The sequence below is a fragment of the Gavialis gangeticus genome, unplaced genomic scaffold (assembly GCF_001723915.1).
Source record: "Gavialis gangeticus isolate Ggan-Ray unplaced genomic scaffold, GavGan_comp1, whole genome shotgun sequence".
Lineage (NCBI taxonomy): Eukaryota > Metazoa > Chordata > Crocodylia > Gavialidae > Gavialis > Gavialis gangeticus.
The window spans coordinates 33,848,643-33,867,255 of NW_017729029.1; the positions used below are offsets into that span (position 1 = coordinate 33,848,643).

An 18,613-nucleotide genomic window follows, 5' to 3' on the forward strand; every position below is an offset into this window, starting at 1 on the left:
GCCTCTGGGTGGGTGGGCGGGTGGGTGCGCACGCGCGTGTGTATGTTTGCACGTGTGTGCGCATGTACATACAATGGCATGCACTTGCACTCACGTGTGCCAATGTGATACTCAGCATTAGAGGTTAATAAAATTTGGAATGTGTGGCCCAAGGGAAGCTCCAACATGTCAGCATTTGGTACCCCCCCACCCCCACAAAAAATGAGACCAAAACTTGAATTTCAAACACGTTTCTCAGAACCAATAGCCTAAAAGCTGTCTGTTCAAAATTGTGACAATTTTTATCTCAATTTTTTTTCTTGAACTGTTTTTACTAAAGTGACCCAAATGGCTACGTTTTGAAAGAATGCAACATTTACCTGCGTTTTTCTATTGTTTTATGGAAGTTGAATGTTGGGTCATCAGTCATTGTCTACTACAGAGCAAGCTCTCTGGAGGACTACACTTCCCACAATTCAATACAAACTCAATTTTGTGGAAGTTGTACTGTTCTAAGATGCGAAGCCCCTAGTGGAGTATGGATACCCAGACTACAAGGCCCATAGGTAATGTGTTTGGAAAATGAAAGTTCATACAAAATAACTGAATAAAAGAAAATAAAGTGTATATAAGTTAAACTGTAGGTAAGCAACAAGTCAGGTTTCAGTTATTTTATTGCAATTTTCATCATGAATGATCAAAATAGACCCTCCTTCAAAATTCTGTTTTCATATTCTTTTCCTCGCTCTTATGCTTCCTTACTAATGTCAAGGAAAAGACCGACTTTCAGTTGAACTGACCTCAATCAAATAATATTTTATATTTTCCTTCAAGAAAATCAAAAGTTTTCAGCAAGATAGAATTTTTAAAGTTGATTTGCAAGAATGGTATTTTCTGTAAAAAAAAAAAAAAATGGTTGGAAACAGAATTCCTTTTTTGCTAAAAATTTTTTTTTTTTAAAAAAAAAAAATTTTTAGCAAAAAGAAAATTTTAAAAGTTGATTTTAAAAAAGCTTTTTTCTGAAAAAAAAACAAAAAATTTACAAGAAAAGAAAATTTTAAAAGTTGATTTTAAAAAAGCTTTTTTCTGAAAAAAAAACAAAAAATTTACAAGAAAAGAAAATTTTAAAAGTTGATTTTAAAAAAGCTTTTTTCTGAAAAAAAAAAAAAAAAAAAGAGGAAAGAAAGAAAGATTTTCTAAAGGAAAATTACTAACTGACTCTGCTAACTGCAGCTCTGCAAAGAAAACTGGAAGGTAATAAAACTGACATCTCTGGCAAGTCTCTTGCTTGATAGTAATACCAAAGAGAAGGGGGTTTGTAACAGGGCATGAAATTTGTTATAGAAAAGAAAAATCATTATTTGTTTTAATTAGTACCTCAAACACTGTGGAATACATAGCAGAACATAAAGATGATACATCACAGCTACAGATAAACTGCCCAGGAAAGAGAGTATGCTAGCACTAAAAACCCAAGGGAACCAAACAGCTTACTTAAGGGGTTGTAAAGTTTCTATCCTTGGGTTCAAAATGGCTAGAATACTGAATTCTCTGTGGTTTGCTATCTAGATAAAGACTAGGGAACTGATCATTTTCATAAATGCTCTATTAAAACATACTGATATACAGTGTACATAAGTTAAACTGTAGGTAAACAAGGTCAGGGTGCAGTTATTTTATTCCGATTTTCATCATGAATGATCAAAAATAGACCCTCCTTCAAAATTTTGTTTTCATATTCTTTTCCTCTCTCTTATGCTTTCTTACTAATGTCAAGGAAAAGACCTATTTACTACATTTTTTCTTACTGGCTTAGTTTTGATACTTTACTGTGGCAAAACTGAGCTCTTTTCTACACAAAATGGATCTCTTGGATATGCCATTTTATGTTTTATTTAGATAGAGGATCATGAGCGTATAGTGGCTCATACTGCACCCTTGGAGCATATTGGACTTCTGTTCCTGATTTCAAGCACATCCGAACTTAAATAAGCAGGTGTGTAAGAACTCTGAGACATTCCAATAACATATTATATTTAATTAACATATATACATGGTTGGTATTTTATATTACAACATAAGATTAGCAGTTTTTCAAGCCAAGCATGTATGGCAGTGAAGGAAATCTAGATTGAATTAAGTTACCAACATACTCATGCTGGAGTTTAAAACAGTAACAGAATTATACTGAAATTGCTATTGCTGTGTTACCTTATGCAGGAAAGACAGGCTGTGAAAATCCAGCACTACCTCAGGGGAGAAGAATGAGGATTGCCATAATTCATTTATAATTTTTATTTGCAAAAGGATCTCTTTGTTTCCTGGTTTTGATTAAACTTTCTTTCTATTCTTTATGAAGATGAATGGGCAGAGAAAGGAAAGGGCCAATGTTAGTCATGGTTGACCTGCTTGGGAATTTGATTTGATTTGGAGATGCAAAACTCAAAGGACTGAATGCTTATTTGTAGTTTCTAAGAGCAATAACCCAAAATGCTGATGTCTCCCACTTCCTTCATCCTCATGTCCTCCCTACTATTCTCTCCCCTTAATTTTTATCTGAGTTGGTAGCAGAATCTACCTTTCCTTCTCCAACAGCAGCATCATTTAGTAGAGCTCACTCTGTTATACAAGTCTTCTGAAAAGTTCCTTCTCAGACCTGCTTTATACCCCAAACATTTAGTAGCAGCAGCAGGAGCAAAAGTTTTCTAGAGAAGACTTTGTATTCTACCTGCCAACAGCAACGATACTAGCGGAGCCATTTCTATTGAATAGTCTGTGCTGTCTGGATCTCTCATGTAGGATTTGAAGCTTTCCAGGTGCTAGGAGTCATTGCTGGGGAGCCACGGCCTGTAGCAACAACACAGACAAGTACCAAAAAAGGGAAGAGGAGGGAAACTTACTTCAGAGGAAGAATCACAGAACATGTCTGGTTTTGCTTCATGGGAGGGACAAACACTTGGGTCAATTCCAGAAGTAAAAAGCGGCTTTTTCTTCAGAAAATATTATAAATAGAAGGAAGAAAAATATAGAGGAGCCAATACCTGTGCTTTTTAGAGAACATCCTTTTTTTTTGGTTTGTTTGTTTTGTATTTTTAGACTGATCCCTGAGTCTTTTTCCAAACAAACCAGGTTTATTAATTTGAAACTAATCTTAATTATTGTCAAATGTTCATCTTTCATTGCTGGTGTTCTTCCTGGAATTCCTTCCAGTTTCTTTATGCCCCTTTTAAAGTGTGGTGCCTGGCAATGAAAGCAATGTTTCAGTAAAGACCCTGCCAGCACAGAATGGGTTGCTTGCCCCATCTGTGATATCCCTGTTAATACCGCTCAGAATACATATAGTCTTATTTACATGATTGCACATGATCACATGGCTGACTCCTTTATAAAGTAAGATGAGCAAATTTTCTTCTACACCACTGAGAAACACAGTCAGATCCATCAGTAGGAGACCAGAAGAGCTGCATTCTTACATTTCTGAAGGTGTGTTTTTTTCTGTTGCTTCTTTCTTAACCCTCTCGGCACAGGCAGCCTGTAAAGGTAAGATGATGCAGGCAGACTTTGATCGGTTGTGTTTCACACACGGTTCTTTTTCTGGATCCCTCACTGAGAAACAAGGAAAACACAGACTCTAATGAATTTTTTTTTTTCCAGTTGTCAATCAACACAGAAATATTTAAAGCTAAGTTTAAATTATTACTTGTTTGCTGGGCTGAACTCAGTTAAAAAGATCACCTTTTAGTTACAAAACCAATTAGCAGTCAAGCAACACTGTTTTGATAGAAGGAAAAATAATATAATCTGAACCCTGCCTTGAATTTTGAAATACGTTATTGAGTCAGGGATCAAATACAGTAATTCTTTTGTCAGTCCCCACTGGTAACCATTGCATGCTTAGTCAGAACGTTATAAGGCAAATAATTCATGCCAATGAACATTTTTTTTTATAACTTGTTAAAGAAACAGCTGTACTGTACTGGTCTCATGGCAGAAGAACATTTCATTTTGGGATGCTCCCAAAACAAGCAGTTAGATGTACACGTCCTCCAGTTCATCTAAGTGGGCACGTCAAAGAACAAACAGCTAATGGCTTGGATGGATTCCATGCTCCATTGTATGTCCTCAATCTGCCATGCGTACACTTGCCTCAGGTCGCACTGACTCAATGGCAAAGACTGTAACAGAAGCCAAGGATTCCGATTCCTCTCTCTCTGCTTTGACCGCTACATCACATCCATGCTTTGCTGGGGAGCAATGTGGCTTAAATAACTAAATCAAAAGATTAAAATGCCTACAGAGTATCTTAAAAGCTCTTTATGATGTTGTTATAGACTCCTACAGCTGCATGTCTTCTACCTACTCTTGCAACATCCTAGAACATGGTAGCAATGCATCTGGCTACGAATAGGTGACTCCTAAGTCCTGAACTTGTTTTAATAAGTGGTATTTGCTTCAAAAGTTTAAATAAAGAAGAATCACAGGGGAAATAAAGAAGCAAAAAAGTAAGAGAAACATCCTTATTTTACTAATATTCCTTCATCTATTTGGTACAATACACACTTAGTGCAGAAACACTCTGTATTTAAAAACAAAAGCCATCCCCTCTACTGAACACACACATCACTCCAGAAAAAGTAACAGCTTAAGGGTTAACAAATGCTGAATTTTCCCACTGCAACACATTTGCAGAAAGAATCCTGCTAAATAATTTTGTGCTAAATACTGCGAAACCTCACAGTGCTCAATACCTTACGCAGGGTGTCTCTAGTAGGCTCAGACTTAGAGACTGCACCTTAAGTTCTGGTTCAAAGCACAAAACAATACTGCTTCTCTGCATGTTGAGGGATTTCTTTTACACCTTCTCCAGATACAAGCCTGAGTTTCTTTATATAGAATGTAGATTTGCTTGATTCTTCATTAATATTGAACATTTTAAATGTGAAAAGTAAGCTTTTAGCTACCTTATAACTGACGATGTGCTTCAGAGAACATATCAAGTTTTGAGCCTTGGACCCTTCCATGTTTGCTCTTTTGTTATAGGTGGCTTAAGAAAGCATTTTTGACACTCAGCAAACAATAAAGAGAATAGGCCGGAATTCAGAAAAGCACTTAAAAATGGATTTAACTGTCTATATGTAAGCCCCATTGCCTTCAATGGATGTAAGCATAGGTTTTAAGCAAAGCACACAGGTAAGTGCTTCCCTGAACAGGACTGGTTTCCTGAATCAGGAGGATAAGTATTAAATATTTTTTTAAAAATAATTTGTGCAGGAAGAAAGCTGATGGGCTGATATAGTCAGCTCCACAGTTGCTGGGGATTTTAGCTCAAGTTTTTGTGTGTTACTACAATTGTTCCTACTGAAATGTAGTTACCATGTTGTTTACCATTGGGAGGGTCTGCACATACATCTACATCACACTGAAGTTACTGCGCAGTAAGCAGGAATAAGGCTGGCATCTACACGTGCAGGCGACCTGGAACTAGATTTAATCCAAAGTCAAAGTAACCCATCATGTGCCCCTGTGGCCACCAAGGGCCACCAGCACTTGGCAGCCATGTTGAGGCCAGAGGCAGTTGCCAGCACTTGGCAGCCATCTTAAAAGCAGAAGTGTCAGGGTGGGGCCTGGGTGTGGGCTCCCAGGGCACCAGAATGCAGGTCAGCTCCCACATGAAGGGAATGGTCCTGGGGCCCCCACCAGACCGATGATTGCACCCAGTCACAGCCACCCACTGGGCCCACAGGTCCTGAACATTGCCATGCCGACTGGGAGTGGCCCAGCACATGCATCCCAACAGCCAAGGCCTCATAAATGTGGGCATTCGAGCACCCATCCTGGGTGAACTGCCTCAGGACATCCTCCTCACCCCATAGCACCACAAGGATGCACACCTCCTCCTGGGTCCAGTTGGCACCCCTGGGACTCCAGACAGGTAGGCACACACAGATGGGGCCAGGGCTGGACGAGAGGGAGGAGGAGGATGTCATGCCCTGCATCAGCTGAAGGGGCCCTGTGTGGCTGACCCTGTGAAACTAGCCCTGGAGGGGTGGAAGCAGCAACCCTGACAGAGGCACAGCCAGGGAGTCACAGCCACATGGAAGAGGCATTTCACCATAGTCCTGCAAAGAGAGAGCCAGGGGGTGAGCAGCAGTGGGGAGCAGGTGCTGGCCCTGGTGCCACAGCCAGCAGGGCCAGCAGCCCTGGGGGAATCACAGGGCTGGGGAAAGGGTGCGGCAAATTGCAGCCCTTTGCAGCACTCACCTGTGGCCAGGCAGCAGCTCTCAAGCAGGACAAACCCAGCAAACACAGGCTGCAGGCTGTCCAGGGCACATGGGGCCTGCTGGAGTGCTGCAGCTGCAAGCAGCTCCTGCTGGCTCGCTGGAAAGTGTGTATCAAGGCACAAAATGGCTGCAGGCTTTTATATGCTGCAGCTAGGGGCTGCCAGAAAGCAGCTCAGCCCAGCAGCAGGAGAAGGGGCCAGGCAGGATTCCTGGGGCTGGGCTCCAGCTGACCCCCTACTGGCTAGGCCAACCCAGCCAAGAAGCTCCCGTGTTACTGTGCAGTAACACAGCTACACATGTTATTGAACAGTAATTAATCAGATGTAAATTTGATACCTGCATGATGCATGTATCAAATTTACTCCCATGTCGGCATAAGTTGCCATAGTTACTGTGCAGTAATTTAGGTTACTGCACTGTAAGTGTGCACAGGTAAATGCACCCATTGTTACTGATCAGTTAACTTGAGTGACACTGAATACATCTAACTTGGAGCACAGCCATTTCTACATTCAGTGTAAATGTGTTGTTAACATTCTACAGGTGAGGAGGTGACTGTATTATGTTGATGGATGTGATGATGATGCTTTGAAAGCTACGTGTAGGAAATGAGGCCTCTGACAGCCATTCAGTTTAAGGCCCGATGGGATCTAAGCTGCAGTCCCAACAATTGTGCCTCCTGCCACACCACATGTGCATAGCAGGACATGCAGTTTTGGGATTGGGGATTAGATGCCTATCATGCCTTTCTTGTCAGTGCAGGATCATGATCCCAGGATCCCACTGCACTAGTAAGTCAAAACCAGGTACTGACGAAATCAGCTGATTGTCACTTGGGGCTGTGGACTGAAAGGGGATCTGAAACTGGCTCCAGTCAGGTCCCATTCCCAGCAAACAATCAGCTGATTGTCAAAACTCTGGCTGGCTTTTTTACAAGTCCCAGCACAAAGGGACTCAGGGATCAGACTGCCGCAGCCTGATCATGGAGTCCCTGAGCCTAGGGCAGAGTTAAACCCTGCCCCCCGTATACTATCCAGCTGGGTGGCACATGGGGTTTTTAAAGTCCTGGATCATGGGGACCCTGGGATTGGGCTGCGAGGACAGCTGTGTCCTGGACCCTGGAGCTACATCATGCTGAACCATGACACTCAGCTGAGTTGGCCATGGGTTATGATGAGCCACCATCAACAGGCCACATATTCAGTTTAAGACACGACAGAAAAGAGCCAGAAAGTTGTTACATATTATATATGGAATAACATTGTGGTTCATTTACTGTATTATCATGCCTTAAATTAACTTTAACATGTGGCTCAGTTACTATTTGGGCATAATTAACCTGTTAATCATGTCTTAAATCCAATGTGTGTCAAAGGCTTGAGCAAGCAGCTAAGCCTCACATAAGAGCCATTGCTAACAACAAGGAAGTGGAACTGTAATGAAGACATGTGATTCAATCAACACAGTGAATAGAGGAAAGGATGTGAACAACAGAAAGCAGAGTTTTAAAGGAGTTCATCCAGAAAGTTATGAGAACTACAGGACTGAATGATGATATAGCCCAGCTGATGAAGAGGCACCTGTCTTGCTACCTTACTAGCTAGCTATGTATGATAAAGAAGCCAGTCAGAGTGATACTCAGGTATAATGAAAGTACTAGAACACAGCATGTAAAACAAACCAATGGATGGAAGGCATTGGCCCAAACAGAGATATTTACTAAGATGGCCATAATTGAAAGATAACTGTTTCCATTGCTAAAACAAGGGATAGACATTATGGGTACTCTTAAGGAGAGATGTGTGCATATGACTCATTAACATTAATGTAAATTACATCAGGATGGGCACATCTACACATGTAATTATCGCACCAGAGTTTACTGCTCCCAGGTGTCATGCCTTCACTTGCACCCAGGACCAGCTGGCAGAGGGCCCAGGGAGTCAGCCTGCTAGCCCAGGGCTGCTACACAGGTTGTGGTTCAGAGGAAATTTCATGTGTCTGAAATATGGTTTCCCCCCAAACTGAACTCACAACTAGAAATTTCCAAAGTTTCCCACCAACTGGAGGTTGCCCCAGCTGCTCAGTGGAATTGATACTTTTGTCAGCTTCATGCCTGATGACATCAGTGACCTTGGCAAAAATACCAGTTTCACTGACCATCTTCAGGGGCTTCCCAAAATCTATGGCTCCTGGGCAATCCTGTCATACAGACTGGTCCAGAACCACAGACCCTGGAAACCCAGTCCACAAGTCCAAACCTTCCAGGCTCCCAGGCTCTAAGTCCTGGCCTCTATACAAGAAGTATCAAAGGAGCCAAGCCCTGATTAGACCCAGGGTTCGCTAGCATCCCAGGATTCCTATCCCTGGCGCTTTCCACCTGGCAGTCCCAGACCTGGGGTTCCACTAGGTAGACTAGGTTATAAAAAGGATATTCATTGTACAGTGTCAGGGAAGGCCAAGGGCAACACTGGATGAAAGAAGAATAGAGGGTGACTATAGCTTTGCTCACATAAATTGGTTAAATGTCACAGGGTTAAAAAAGCCATGGCTTCTTCCTTAGCATGTTCATTAACTGACACTTAAGTGCCTGAGAATCCAAGAACTGGATGCCTTATTTTGGTGCCGCCATTTACGACTTTGATCACAGCAACTTCCCAAAGTCTGTGTTATTCTCATATAAATCATCAGAACATGCCTCTGTTTATCAACACATCTTCTATCAATGCAGAATGTAGAAGAGATCACAAGTTCACTCCTCTTCAAAACACTTTGCCCTACAATGGAGGGGATAAGGCAAACAGCAGTGTGAACTACCTGACCACAAAGTATGAGTAAGTGGCACCAAACCTTAAATCCTTGCCTTGACTACGGACATCCAAGACGGCGAAGAAACATCTCTGTCATCAATCACCTCCTTTGTACCATACAGACAGTTGGAAATTAGACAGCTGGTGTCTGTTTTAGCTAGCAGTACTTTGTTGAGACTGCATATTTTATTTTCCAATCTATGATAAGTTAGGGCTATATTTATAGCCTCCACTTCTGTTTGTACATGCTACAGACTGTGAACATGGTCCCAATGTACATGTGCAAAACCTCTACTGGCACATAAACAAGGAAAGCTGACTGACTGACAGCCTGTTTCATGTGCAAATAGTTGTGTGTGTAAAGCAGGTATTCATCCAGCAAAGAGTGGTCTAGTGAATCCAAGCGATTCAGCTAATTGTAAGAAGGGAGATTTCCCCTGTTATCTTCCTTACTAAACCATGGGGGTTGGGGGGAGGGGTGGAAATCAGCCTCACTCATGAGATTTTCAACTTACCAGTTAAGGACCGGCACAGTTTATATTTTGAGCTAGAGTCGTCACGTCCTGAATATGAGTCATCCTTCTGTGATTAAGAAATAAAATACTTTAATATTTTTCTTTAATATTGTACATCCATTGGAGCATTTGTGCTTTATAAACAAACCAGTTACAGTCCCTATGGACTTGGTATCCATTTGTTTTAATTTTGCTGGGAATATACAAGAAAAACAAAATGAAATGCTTCTAAAGTTTCATAAAAGCAAGGGTAGTTTTTGGTGAATGTTTATTGACAACTGTTTCATAAGGGATAAACTATCAGGAAGGGATTCAGGACAGGAATGAGAAGGACTCAGCTATGACTGAACAGAAACAGTGACAGGCCAGGTACATTTATTCCCTGGCTTTATGCCAGATAGCCAGTGGAAGGCTTGTGAGGGAGAGAGCTCATGCTAATGAGTGTTTGGTCCTTTTTGCTTTACAACTAATCTTCATTCTTCATGCATTTCTGGTAGCACAATGCAGCCTGAATTGTTTGGTATTTTTTTAAACAGGGAATAAGTCCCTTATGTAGCTGCGATTTGGCATCTAGGCCCAGAAGCCAAGGCTGCCAAATCACTTTGGACACCTCCCAGCCCAGTTTTCTGTTTTGTTTTGTTCCTTTTTTCCCCTTAACCAGGGACCTGATGCCCTCAATCCACTGCTTGCCGTGCAATTGACAATTTTAATAACAATGGTTTCCGGGTTGAACAGCAGTGGCCTAGCTCCCTGGAAAGGCATCCCCAAAGCATTCAGCGACTCTCAGAGCATGCTCCATGGAGTACTCTGACATAATTACTACAGGCAGCATGTCATTTATCCCCATGGCTTACAGACAGCTCCAAAGGAGCCACTTAAGATGGGGAGGGGCGTGCATGTGTGTTGGCAGGAGCAGAAGGCTGAGTGCTACGTTCCTTGGCTGCATGGGCAAGAATTTCTGGGTGCTGAATAGTAATTGTTTCTTGCACTGAAGCTCTGACAGGACCAGGTCTAAGTTTGTGTGTTAGGCTGGATAGTCAGCCTGCACGGCAAGGACACCCAGCATATGCCCAGTACTAGGCATCGTGATACCTATCTACGGCAATCAAAAGTAGAAACCTAATCCCTGAATTGTCAGCACATTTCTCACTCCATGGTGGAGAAAACCAAGACCCCAAACTGAACTCTTTAGAGAAAACAGATGGTCTCAGGGTCAGGGCTCTAGAACAATAATGACAGCCTGTTTTGACCTCTTACCTAAAACAAACCATATTATGAAAAAGGATTTTATACTAATAAACAATAGCACTTCTGTTTCATGGCTGTAGCAGGATGCTCAACACTTGGGTCCTAGCAGGCAATAGCTGGCAGATCCACATACCCCAAGAGTCCCAAACTTTCTCCCTGCTTATCACCTGATACTATGGAAAAGCAACACCACCATGGGACTCTGCAACTGGCCTGATCTAAGCAGCACAGCATGAAATTCAGATAGTATAGAATCATCCAAATCCCCAAAGAAACATCACGTAACTTAGAATAAATTAAAAATGCAAGAAAAAATGCTATACACACTGACAATCCACGAGCAGAAAAAGATGTGAACTGAGTGGATCAAATATATTTTTCTTTTTGAATTGTTCATTTAACTCTAAACGTAAAACTTATTGAGGGTATTGGAATAGCTTTTCTCTAGCAAACTGAAAATGGAAGATGACATCCACATTTCACTGGTGTTGAAAGTGTTAGAGCAGTGATTCTCAACCAGGTGCCACAGCAGCCTGGGGTACCCCAGGATCCTTGTAGGGGTGACTTGCAATACTGTGTGTGCAAACACCTGCATGTGACTCCAAAGACAAACCCAAAGGCCGCATCCTCACAGGTGTGGACATTTGTTTCTCCAGGGGCAACCAGCAACAGGACACCATGTGCCACTGCTAGTTGTGCCCGGGGAATGCCTGTGCCACACACCCTCTGGCGCACAGCAGGTTACCCCAGGTGAGGTAGGGGAGAACTGGGCTGGCCCCAGCAGCCTTAGCTGGGCTCATGGGGTCCTCCTGGGGCTATAGCAGCAGCCATCTTGGCCAGCAGCTGCAGTGTGGCTCTAGACAGTCAGACTCTAGTTTTGAGCCACACATGCTGCCCCAACGTGCACTCCTCCCCCCCCTTTTTTTTTTTGCATGGTTTTTCTTCACCCTTGGATATCCAGGGGTCAGAAAAAAACCCTGCATTGCTCCCTTCCAGTGTGCAGAACAGCATGACCATTATCATCAGGATACGGCCAAAGATTTCAAATAGGATTCCATAGCATCAAAACATTCTGGTGTGTTGTGATCTTTCTAAGTACTTTGCTACAGAAGAATTGCCCTGATATTTTTCCATAGTCAAGAAATGAATAAAGCTAAGAACAGGCATTCTCTGAGGGGGATCTTGAGTCTATCAAGGGGTGCTTTGGGTCTAACAAAGGGTGCCTTGGGTCTAAAACAGTTGAGAACCACTGTGTTAACGGTATCCTCTTACATCTAACTCCTATCTCCATCTTAATTTTTAAGATTCTTCTTAACAGTTACAGAGTTTATGAAACACAAAAGTTTGTTTCATGGTTCTTTTATTTCAGTTTTGGTTTGTGAATATAATTGTAATGGTTCCATCTTGTGGTGAAATGCAGAATAGAATACTGCAGGGACATTTCTCTAGTTTCATGATCTGTGATATGCCTCAGATAAATCCTTAGAGTCACATTTTTCCCTCGGGGACATGTAAAGTGGCATATGTGAACTTTGGCTGCATTTAGCTCTCAACAGTTTCTAACTAGAGTTCTTGAATTTTTTTTTAATTATAAAGCCTTTTTTGTATGATTATGGAACATGGGTACCAAGTTGGCATAAAACTAAGTCTAAATGGCATATTTTAAAATATTGGATATAAAAGGTAAAACTAGTTCACTAGTTTTAAGGGTCAAAAACAATTTTTTATCAAGGTGTTTTTCTCTCATTGAAACAACAAAATCATCCTTATTCTTTCAAATGTTCTAATTTGTTGGTTCCTATTATCAGACAGCAACCTTCTAAGCCTTAATTTTGGACTTTCAAGTAATTGCATTGAGACTTTGTTAGAACCCATAAAAAGCAATGGTTTTCCTATCTGTAGTAAAATATAACATAAGTAAAGCAGGAGTTGCCCATAGGTAAGTGCTTCCATTGGCTGCAAAGAGATTTCTTGCATGTATTACATTACTCATATGTACATTTCTGTGATTCAATGGGCATATCTACATGTGTGCTTTAATCTGCAGTAGCCTATTTTACTGCTCATTAAAAGTGTCATGTAAAAACTGCAGTTATGCTAATGCACAGTAAAATAGGCTACTGCGCATTAAGCGTTACTTAAATACTATGCACATTCATTACTGTGCATTAAGGCAGTCTAATGTGCATTTCTTTAGTACTTCACGTTGGAGGTACTAAATTTAATGTGCAGTAGAAAAAGTGCCTTAATACACATGTAGACGCGCCCAATGTTTCCAGGATCAGGATCTAAATACTTCCATTTGCTCCAGCTAGAGTAAAAAAAAAGCAGTTAGTACCAACACATGGTAACATGACAGTCACTGTAAGCATAAAATTAACATTGTGTTCAGCTTTGTAATGCCAACAACACAATACAAAGATCCATGCTACAGTGCATGGGCTATAATGATGTGTGCTACTTATTGGAGATCCATTTGCAAAGATCCTGTGGCAGAATCAGGATCATGTGATTGTGTCTGCAGGTGACTACTTGTGTCACAAGTCTGAAAGATGAATGCAAGTAGTACACATCATTTTTTTTACAAGCCATGGCAAATACTATACAACTGTTCTGGCTTTTGCTTCTCCCACTAAATACCCTGGCAGTATCCAGTCACCTTAAAAGTCCATTACCATTAATCAGGAAAAAAAGTCAGAACCTAAACATCTGAAGTTTATACCATATGCACTGCAATACCTAACAGAAAAAACAGAGGATGTCAATGATGAAGTGAAGAATTAACAGTTGAATGCCCTTATTTATTGTACATAATCTTGCTCACAAAATTAGCATTAGCTCAATGTATTTCTTTTAAAATTTAATTATACCAAATGTTCTACAAGAACATGCCAGGTTCTTTTCTATCTATTTTGAATTATAAGTATCAATCAGCATGTAAATGATCAAATTATATCATTGCAGTTGTTTGCTAAAACACCTTCCTGCGAATGAAGGACTAGAAGTAGAAGCATTTGGTATATTACTTCAGATCTCGGTAGGCTCATCAATGACTGGAATTTCAGAAAAGAAGTCAGAGTGAAATAAAAGCCCCTGGCTGTCTAGAGGTTCTTTTCCTAGCAGGGAAAAATCTCTATCTAAATAAAGAAACATTAATCATTTATTTTAAAATGTTACGGTATGTTCCTCCTGCTTTTATTATATGCATTAAAGGCTATGATTTGCCCTTGGAGTCTTTGCTCCAACTCAGCAAAATATTTAAGCATGTGCTTAATTCCTACTGAAGTCAATGAGGTTTAAAAACATGCTTAATTGCCTCACTCAGTTTATGTGAACTACCATAAATGGGTTTTGGAAGCTAAATAAGATGGGTCATACCTACTGCCATTAGAATCATTTAAATGTAGGCTAAAAGAAACCTCAAGAGATCATCTAGTAGTTCATTCCCTGTATCAAGATAGGATTAAATATACCTGGACCATCTCAGATAGCTATTTGTCTAAATCATTTAATTGGCTTCCATGGACATAATGGACTATGCTCCACTCTTTGTAAATATGTGCTTGCATTTAATCTTGAATTGTAGTTACCTTTCATGCTCAGTAATGAATAGTTACAGTAAAATATTTTGACTATTTCTTTTCTGATGTACAACATGAAGGGTCTTGGGTTTATGCCAGGGGTAGATTTGGCCCTTAAGTGGACATCTTACAAATTAGATATGTGACATTTCTTATTTTTTCATTTCTTCAAGGCTTTCCAAAACTGTAGCTAGCTTAAGAAATGACAAAATTCTGACAGAAATAACAAGTTCACAAAAATGGTTCTGTCCTTTTGAAGGAACTGAAGGGTGGGGGATGTTTACAATCCATCTGTGTTTGTAACAACTTGTATACCAAAGGTTCAGCCTTTTATGAAATCCTCCCTGAAAAGAAAACATAAAAAATAGACCACACACTGTAGAAACCAGGTCTCAGGTAATAACAGATTATTAAATAAATAACTGTCCTCACACTGATAGTTTATATGATAACTGAAAGCTGAAATGTGCTGTACAGGGAACTACAGTTCACTTACAAGTTAGAGGTCTGAATTTTTCAGATAACTCAAAAAATCTCCTAGTCACTAACATTCAAATCAAGGTTGAAGGACACTTTTGTATAGGCATTAGGCTGTGACTTTTTTCTTTAAACCATTTTCTTTCTGGAGCTCAGTGCTAACTTTTATATCGTCGGTACTTGGTAAGAGACTCCTCATCAGTGAATATGCAAGAGAATGAACATGAAATGTGCGCCACACTACAATTAAAAGGTTTTCTAACCCCTCATTACCTCCTTTCCAGAGTGAGCCAAGTCACTTTTGTTCTTTTGCAACCGAAGACTCCTGTGTCTGAGGATTAGGATCTCTTTTGCCTGTTCCTCTGTCCCAGTCTCTCCAGGAAGCGTGTGCCTGTTGTATGCTGGCACCTGCTCACATTCCACCAAAACATAGATGTTAAACTGAATGTATAAAACATCTGCTATATTCAACATAAGATGATTCAAAGAAATCTCCATGAGGAATTATAAAAGCATCTTCCATATCCATTAAATGAGAAAAGGCTTGTTCCAGCTCTAACTGGAGTCAATGGGAATCCTTCTGTCAGCTTTAATGGGGTTGGGTTCAGCAACATATGTAGTACAAGTATCAGTTTTTATGGCCAAATTCTGCTCTCACTAGTCCCAGTGTAAATGTGGAGTCTTTGCACTGTCTAGTTTGGATTTAGACTGAAGTTAGTAAAAACAGAAACCAGAGCTTGATTTTTTCCCCATGTGCTTTTCCCATTCCCCAGAAGTCTTATCTTGTTGCCTCTCAGCTCAACAGAAAGACTAAAGGTGGTATTTGATCCCTCTGTGCTGAGATACCCACATAACCCACATCCCCAGTGATCTGGCATTTCATGCCTAATCCAAAATACAAAGGCTTAGTTAGACTTTAAGGATAAGGCTCCACATCTCACCATATGAGCAGCTAATATAGCACAGTCATGCACTCTGTAAAAAAACCTAAGACAGAAAGCCAGAGATTATTCATGAGTTATTCTGCAAGCAGCAGGCATGTTTTATACATCCCAAGTGTATAAGCTTCATAGCAGAACTGCTGAGCGGCTTTAAAACATTTTTCAATTAATTCCTACTAGTGGGTCACAGCTTTCTGTAGGCCAAGAACATTGCACACCAGAGAGACTGCTTGTAAACTCTACACACCTCCTGGAATACCAGGGGTTCTCTGTGGCCCCAATTGTCCATTCTCTATATACCAGGGTCCTCCATCCTCCCCTATGCCAAGGACCCTCTGTGCCACCTTTGTTTCCCATTTTCCCCAATGTTCTTCCATTCTTCCTTCGCTCTACATCCCCAAACATGGCTTTTCTATTCCCCCAATGACCCCCAAGCTGGGGTTGTGTGTGCTATCATTCCCTTCATCCCTCATTCATCCCTCTTCTTCCCCACACCCCCATTTTAATATTTTTTTCCTCTGTATCTTTCAGGTTGCCAACACTTTCAGTTGAATCAGGATCACGAGCAGAGCTAGGATGCTCTCGCATTAGTCTATTTTATGATAGAATGTGCTAATTGCAACTCCTAAGCAGTTCTTGTACCTACAGGCAATTGGAGAGATGCTTGAAGCTGCTGGCTGTGGTAAACAGATGCCTGGATGCCCATATATTCCCTGTTTCCCCCTTTCTGTGCCGTATATTGATGCTAGAACATTTCCTGAAATTATGGAACTGTTTGGATGCAGCATTCAAAAGCCATGTTGTAAACAGAGCAGCAAAGAAGTGCCATTGAGTTGAGTGTTAGATTTCATTTTTCACAGCCAGTTCTCCTTATAGACAGCTCATTAATAGCATATCTAAATAATACTAACATCTGCACATGCTGCTGAGAAAGGCAGTAATTGTACTGTACTATCTGAATACCATATATCTCGAGTGAACAAAACCTTACCGTTCTTCTGATTTTGTACAGGTTCCTTGCCAATATTTTCTGTATATTTTCCAGTACATCTGAATTCAGGCCATCCACTATGTTGACCATTCCAGCAGACTTTTGGCTGTCACTGCAAAGAAAACACATAGGTTCTTCATTAATGCTTATCACAGGAGATAAGCTGCAAAGTCCCTTAATAAAGTGGAGGTTACCATCAGCATCTTGTTTGCCAAGGACAAAGAACAATATGGGGACTTTGGATAAGAGAACAGCAAGAACCAGTGGAAGAACAAAAATGTCTGAGGGAGATGGGATGAAAGCCTGTCATTTTAATGTTTTACCTAACTACCCAGACTTGCCATTGTTTTCTCCATAATGACTAAGTAATTGTGCAGGTGCAAAACCAGCCTGTACCACACAAACAGGGTAAATGTTCATTGTTCAGGTACAATCTTAGGCAGTGATATGCACCCACACAGCACTGACAGGAGGTCTATTGTTGGGCAACTCAGTGATACTGGGCACCAACTGCATTTTCATTTATTATCTTTCTGGGTGACATCAACCCTTCCTGCGGAAGGAAGCAAGAAGCAAAGGAGAGGAAACTTTGCAAGGTCTCCATTTAACTCTTCCCTGAAGTGAGATGGGCTTTGGGATGCAGACTTCCAAGTCTATGGACCCAGAAGAACCACTAGTATGTTTTTTCCCAGTGGATATTGGTCAGTCTATACTGGTATCTGGTCCCTTTGGCTGCTTACAGACATGAAGAAAAAAAAAGTGCTTTACTTTCAGCTCAGCATGCCCCCACAGTGCATGCCCAAAAGAGGCATCACATTGGTTTGACCTGGGTTGCCAAATGTCTGTATAGATCATGTGCTTCAGCAGGGCTTTTCAGCAATGTTATCTAATAGCTGATTGAATCACCAAAAAGCCCCACTGAAGCACCTGATCTATACAGAAGCTGGGGAGCTGGGTCAAACTGACATGCTTCCTCTTCCGGTTAACTGCTGGGGGGGGGCTCCATGTCTGTCACAGCCTTTGTCGCTGAGCACAACTAAGCTTCTTGGTCACCCCAGATGCAGGCAGCAGTGCTTTCAGATTTGATGTATGTGAGGTTGCATTTGAGTCCCTTCCCCATCTCCATGCTACAGCAAACTTTTTTCCTTCACCATCCCAAGTAGGCAGCAGCCTAGGCAGATGGCAAAGCCAGTCTGGTGCCTCAGCTACTTGGAATCAAATGACAAACTGAATTTTAATTGGGGAAAGGGTTTTACTATAAAGTTGATTGTATAACCATTTTGTGTCAGGGAACTGGCTAGCACTTTCATCTTTTGAGAGCCCATTCATGTAGTGTAGACAATCCAAACATGTAGGGAATGAGTTTTGTCAGGAGTTTTTTTAACCACATTTTCCATTTGAGAAAAGTTATTGTCATTTCCATGTTCCCTGAGGGCACATTTGTGTTACCAGGAAATGAGCCCCACAGAATTCCCCAGCAGGGAATCCACCTCACATTAGCTTTTCTGAATTACTATGTGTGTCATTAGAGAGGGTTAGGAACATACTTACAGCAAAGATGCATGAGATGGGGTATGAATTAACTGGCCTGCTTCCACAAGCTCAATGGCATGTTTCTTCTCCAGCTTTTCATAGAGAAGCACAATACTTGATTTGGGCTGGCTGTACTCTCGGAGTAGGAACTTCTGCAAATACTTGCTGTTGAAGTACTCAAATCTGTCCAAGAACAAATAAGACAAAGCACAGGGTTGATTCACACATTAAAGACTAAATCAAAGATACATAGCAGA

At 41.0% G+C, this 18,613-nt stretch overlaps 1 protein-coding gene across 1 annotated transcript in view; it reads right to left on the reverse strand.

Moving 5' to 3' along the window:
• Positions 1–2,706: 2,706 nt before the first annotated feature.
• LOC109300345 (sodium/hydrogen exchanger 2-like) overlaps positions 2,707–18,613 on the reverse strand; it is an 86,206-nt gene continuing 70,299 nt past the window's right edge. Inside the window, exons 8-13 of the mRNA XM_019521028.1 lie at positions 18,375–18,539; positions 16,824–16,935; positions 15,165–15,299; positions 9,586–9,652; positions 3,453–3,585; positions 2,707–2,826 (exon numbers count right to left, since the gene is read on the reverse strand). Of these exons, the coding sequence (XP_019376573.1) occupies positions 2,799–2,826; positions 3,453–3,585; positions 9,586–9,652; positions 15,165–15,299; positions 16,824–16,935; positions 18,375–18,539 (640 nt within the window). The 3' untranslated portion in view covers positions 2,707–2,798. The remainder of the gene's footprint in view (positions 2,827–3,452; positions 3,586–9,585; positions 9,653–15,164; positions 15,300–16,823; positions 16,936–18,374; positions 18,540–18,613) is intronic.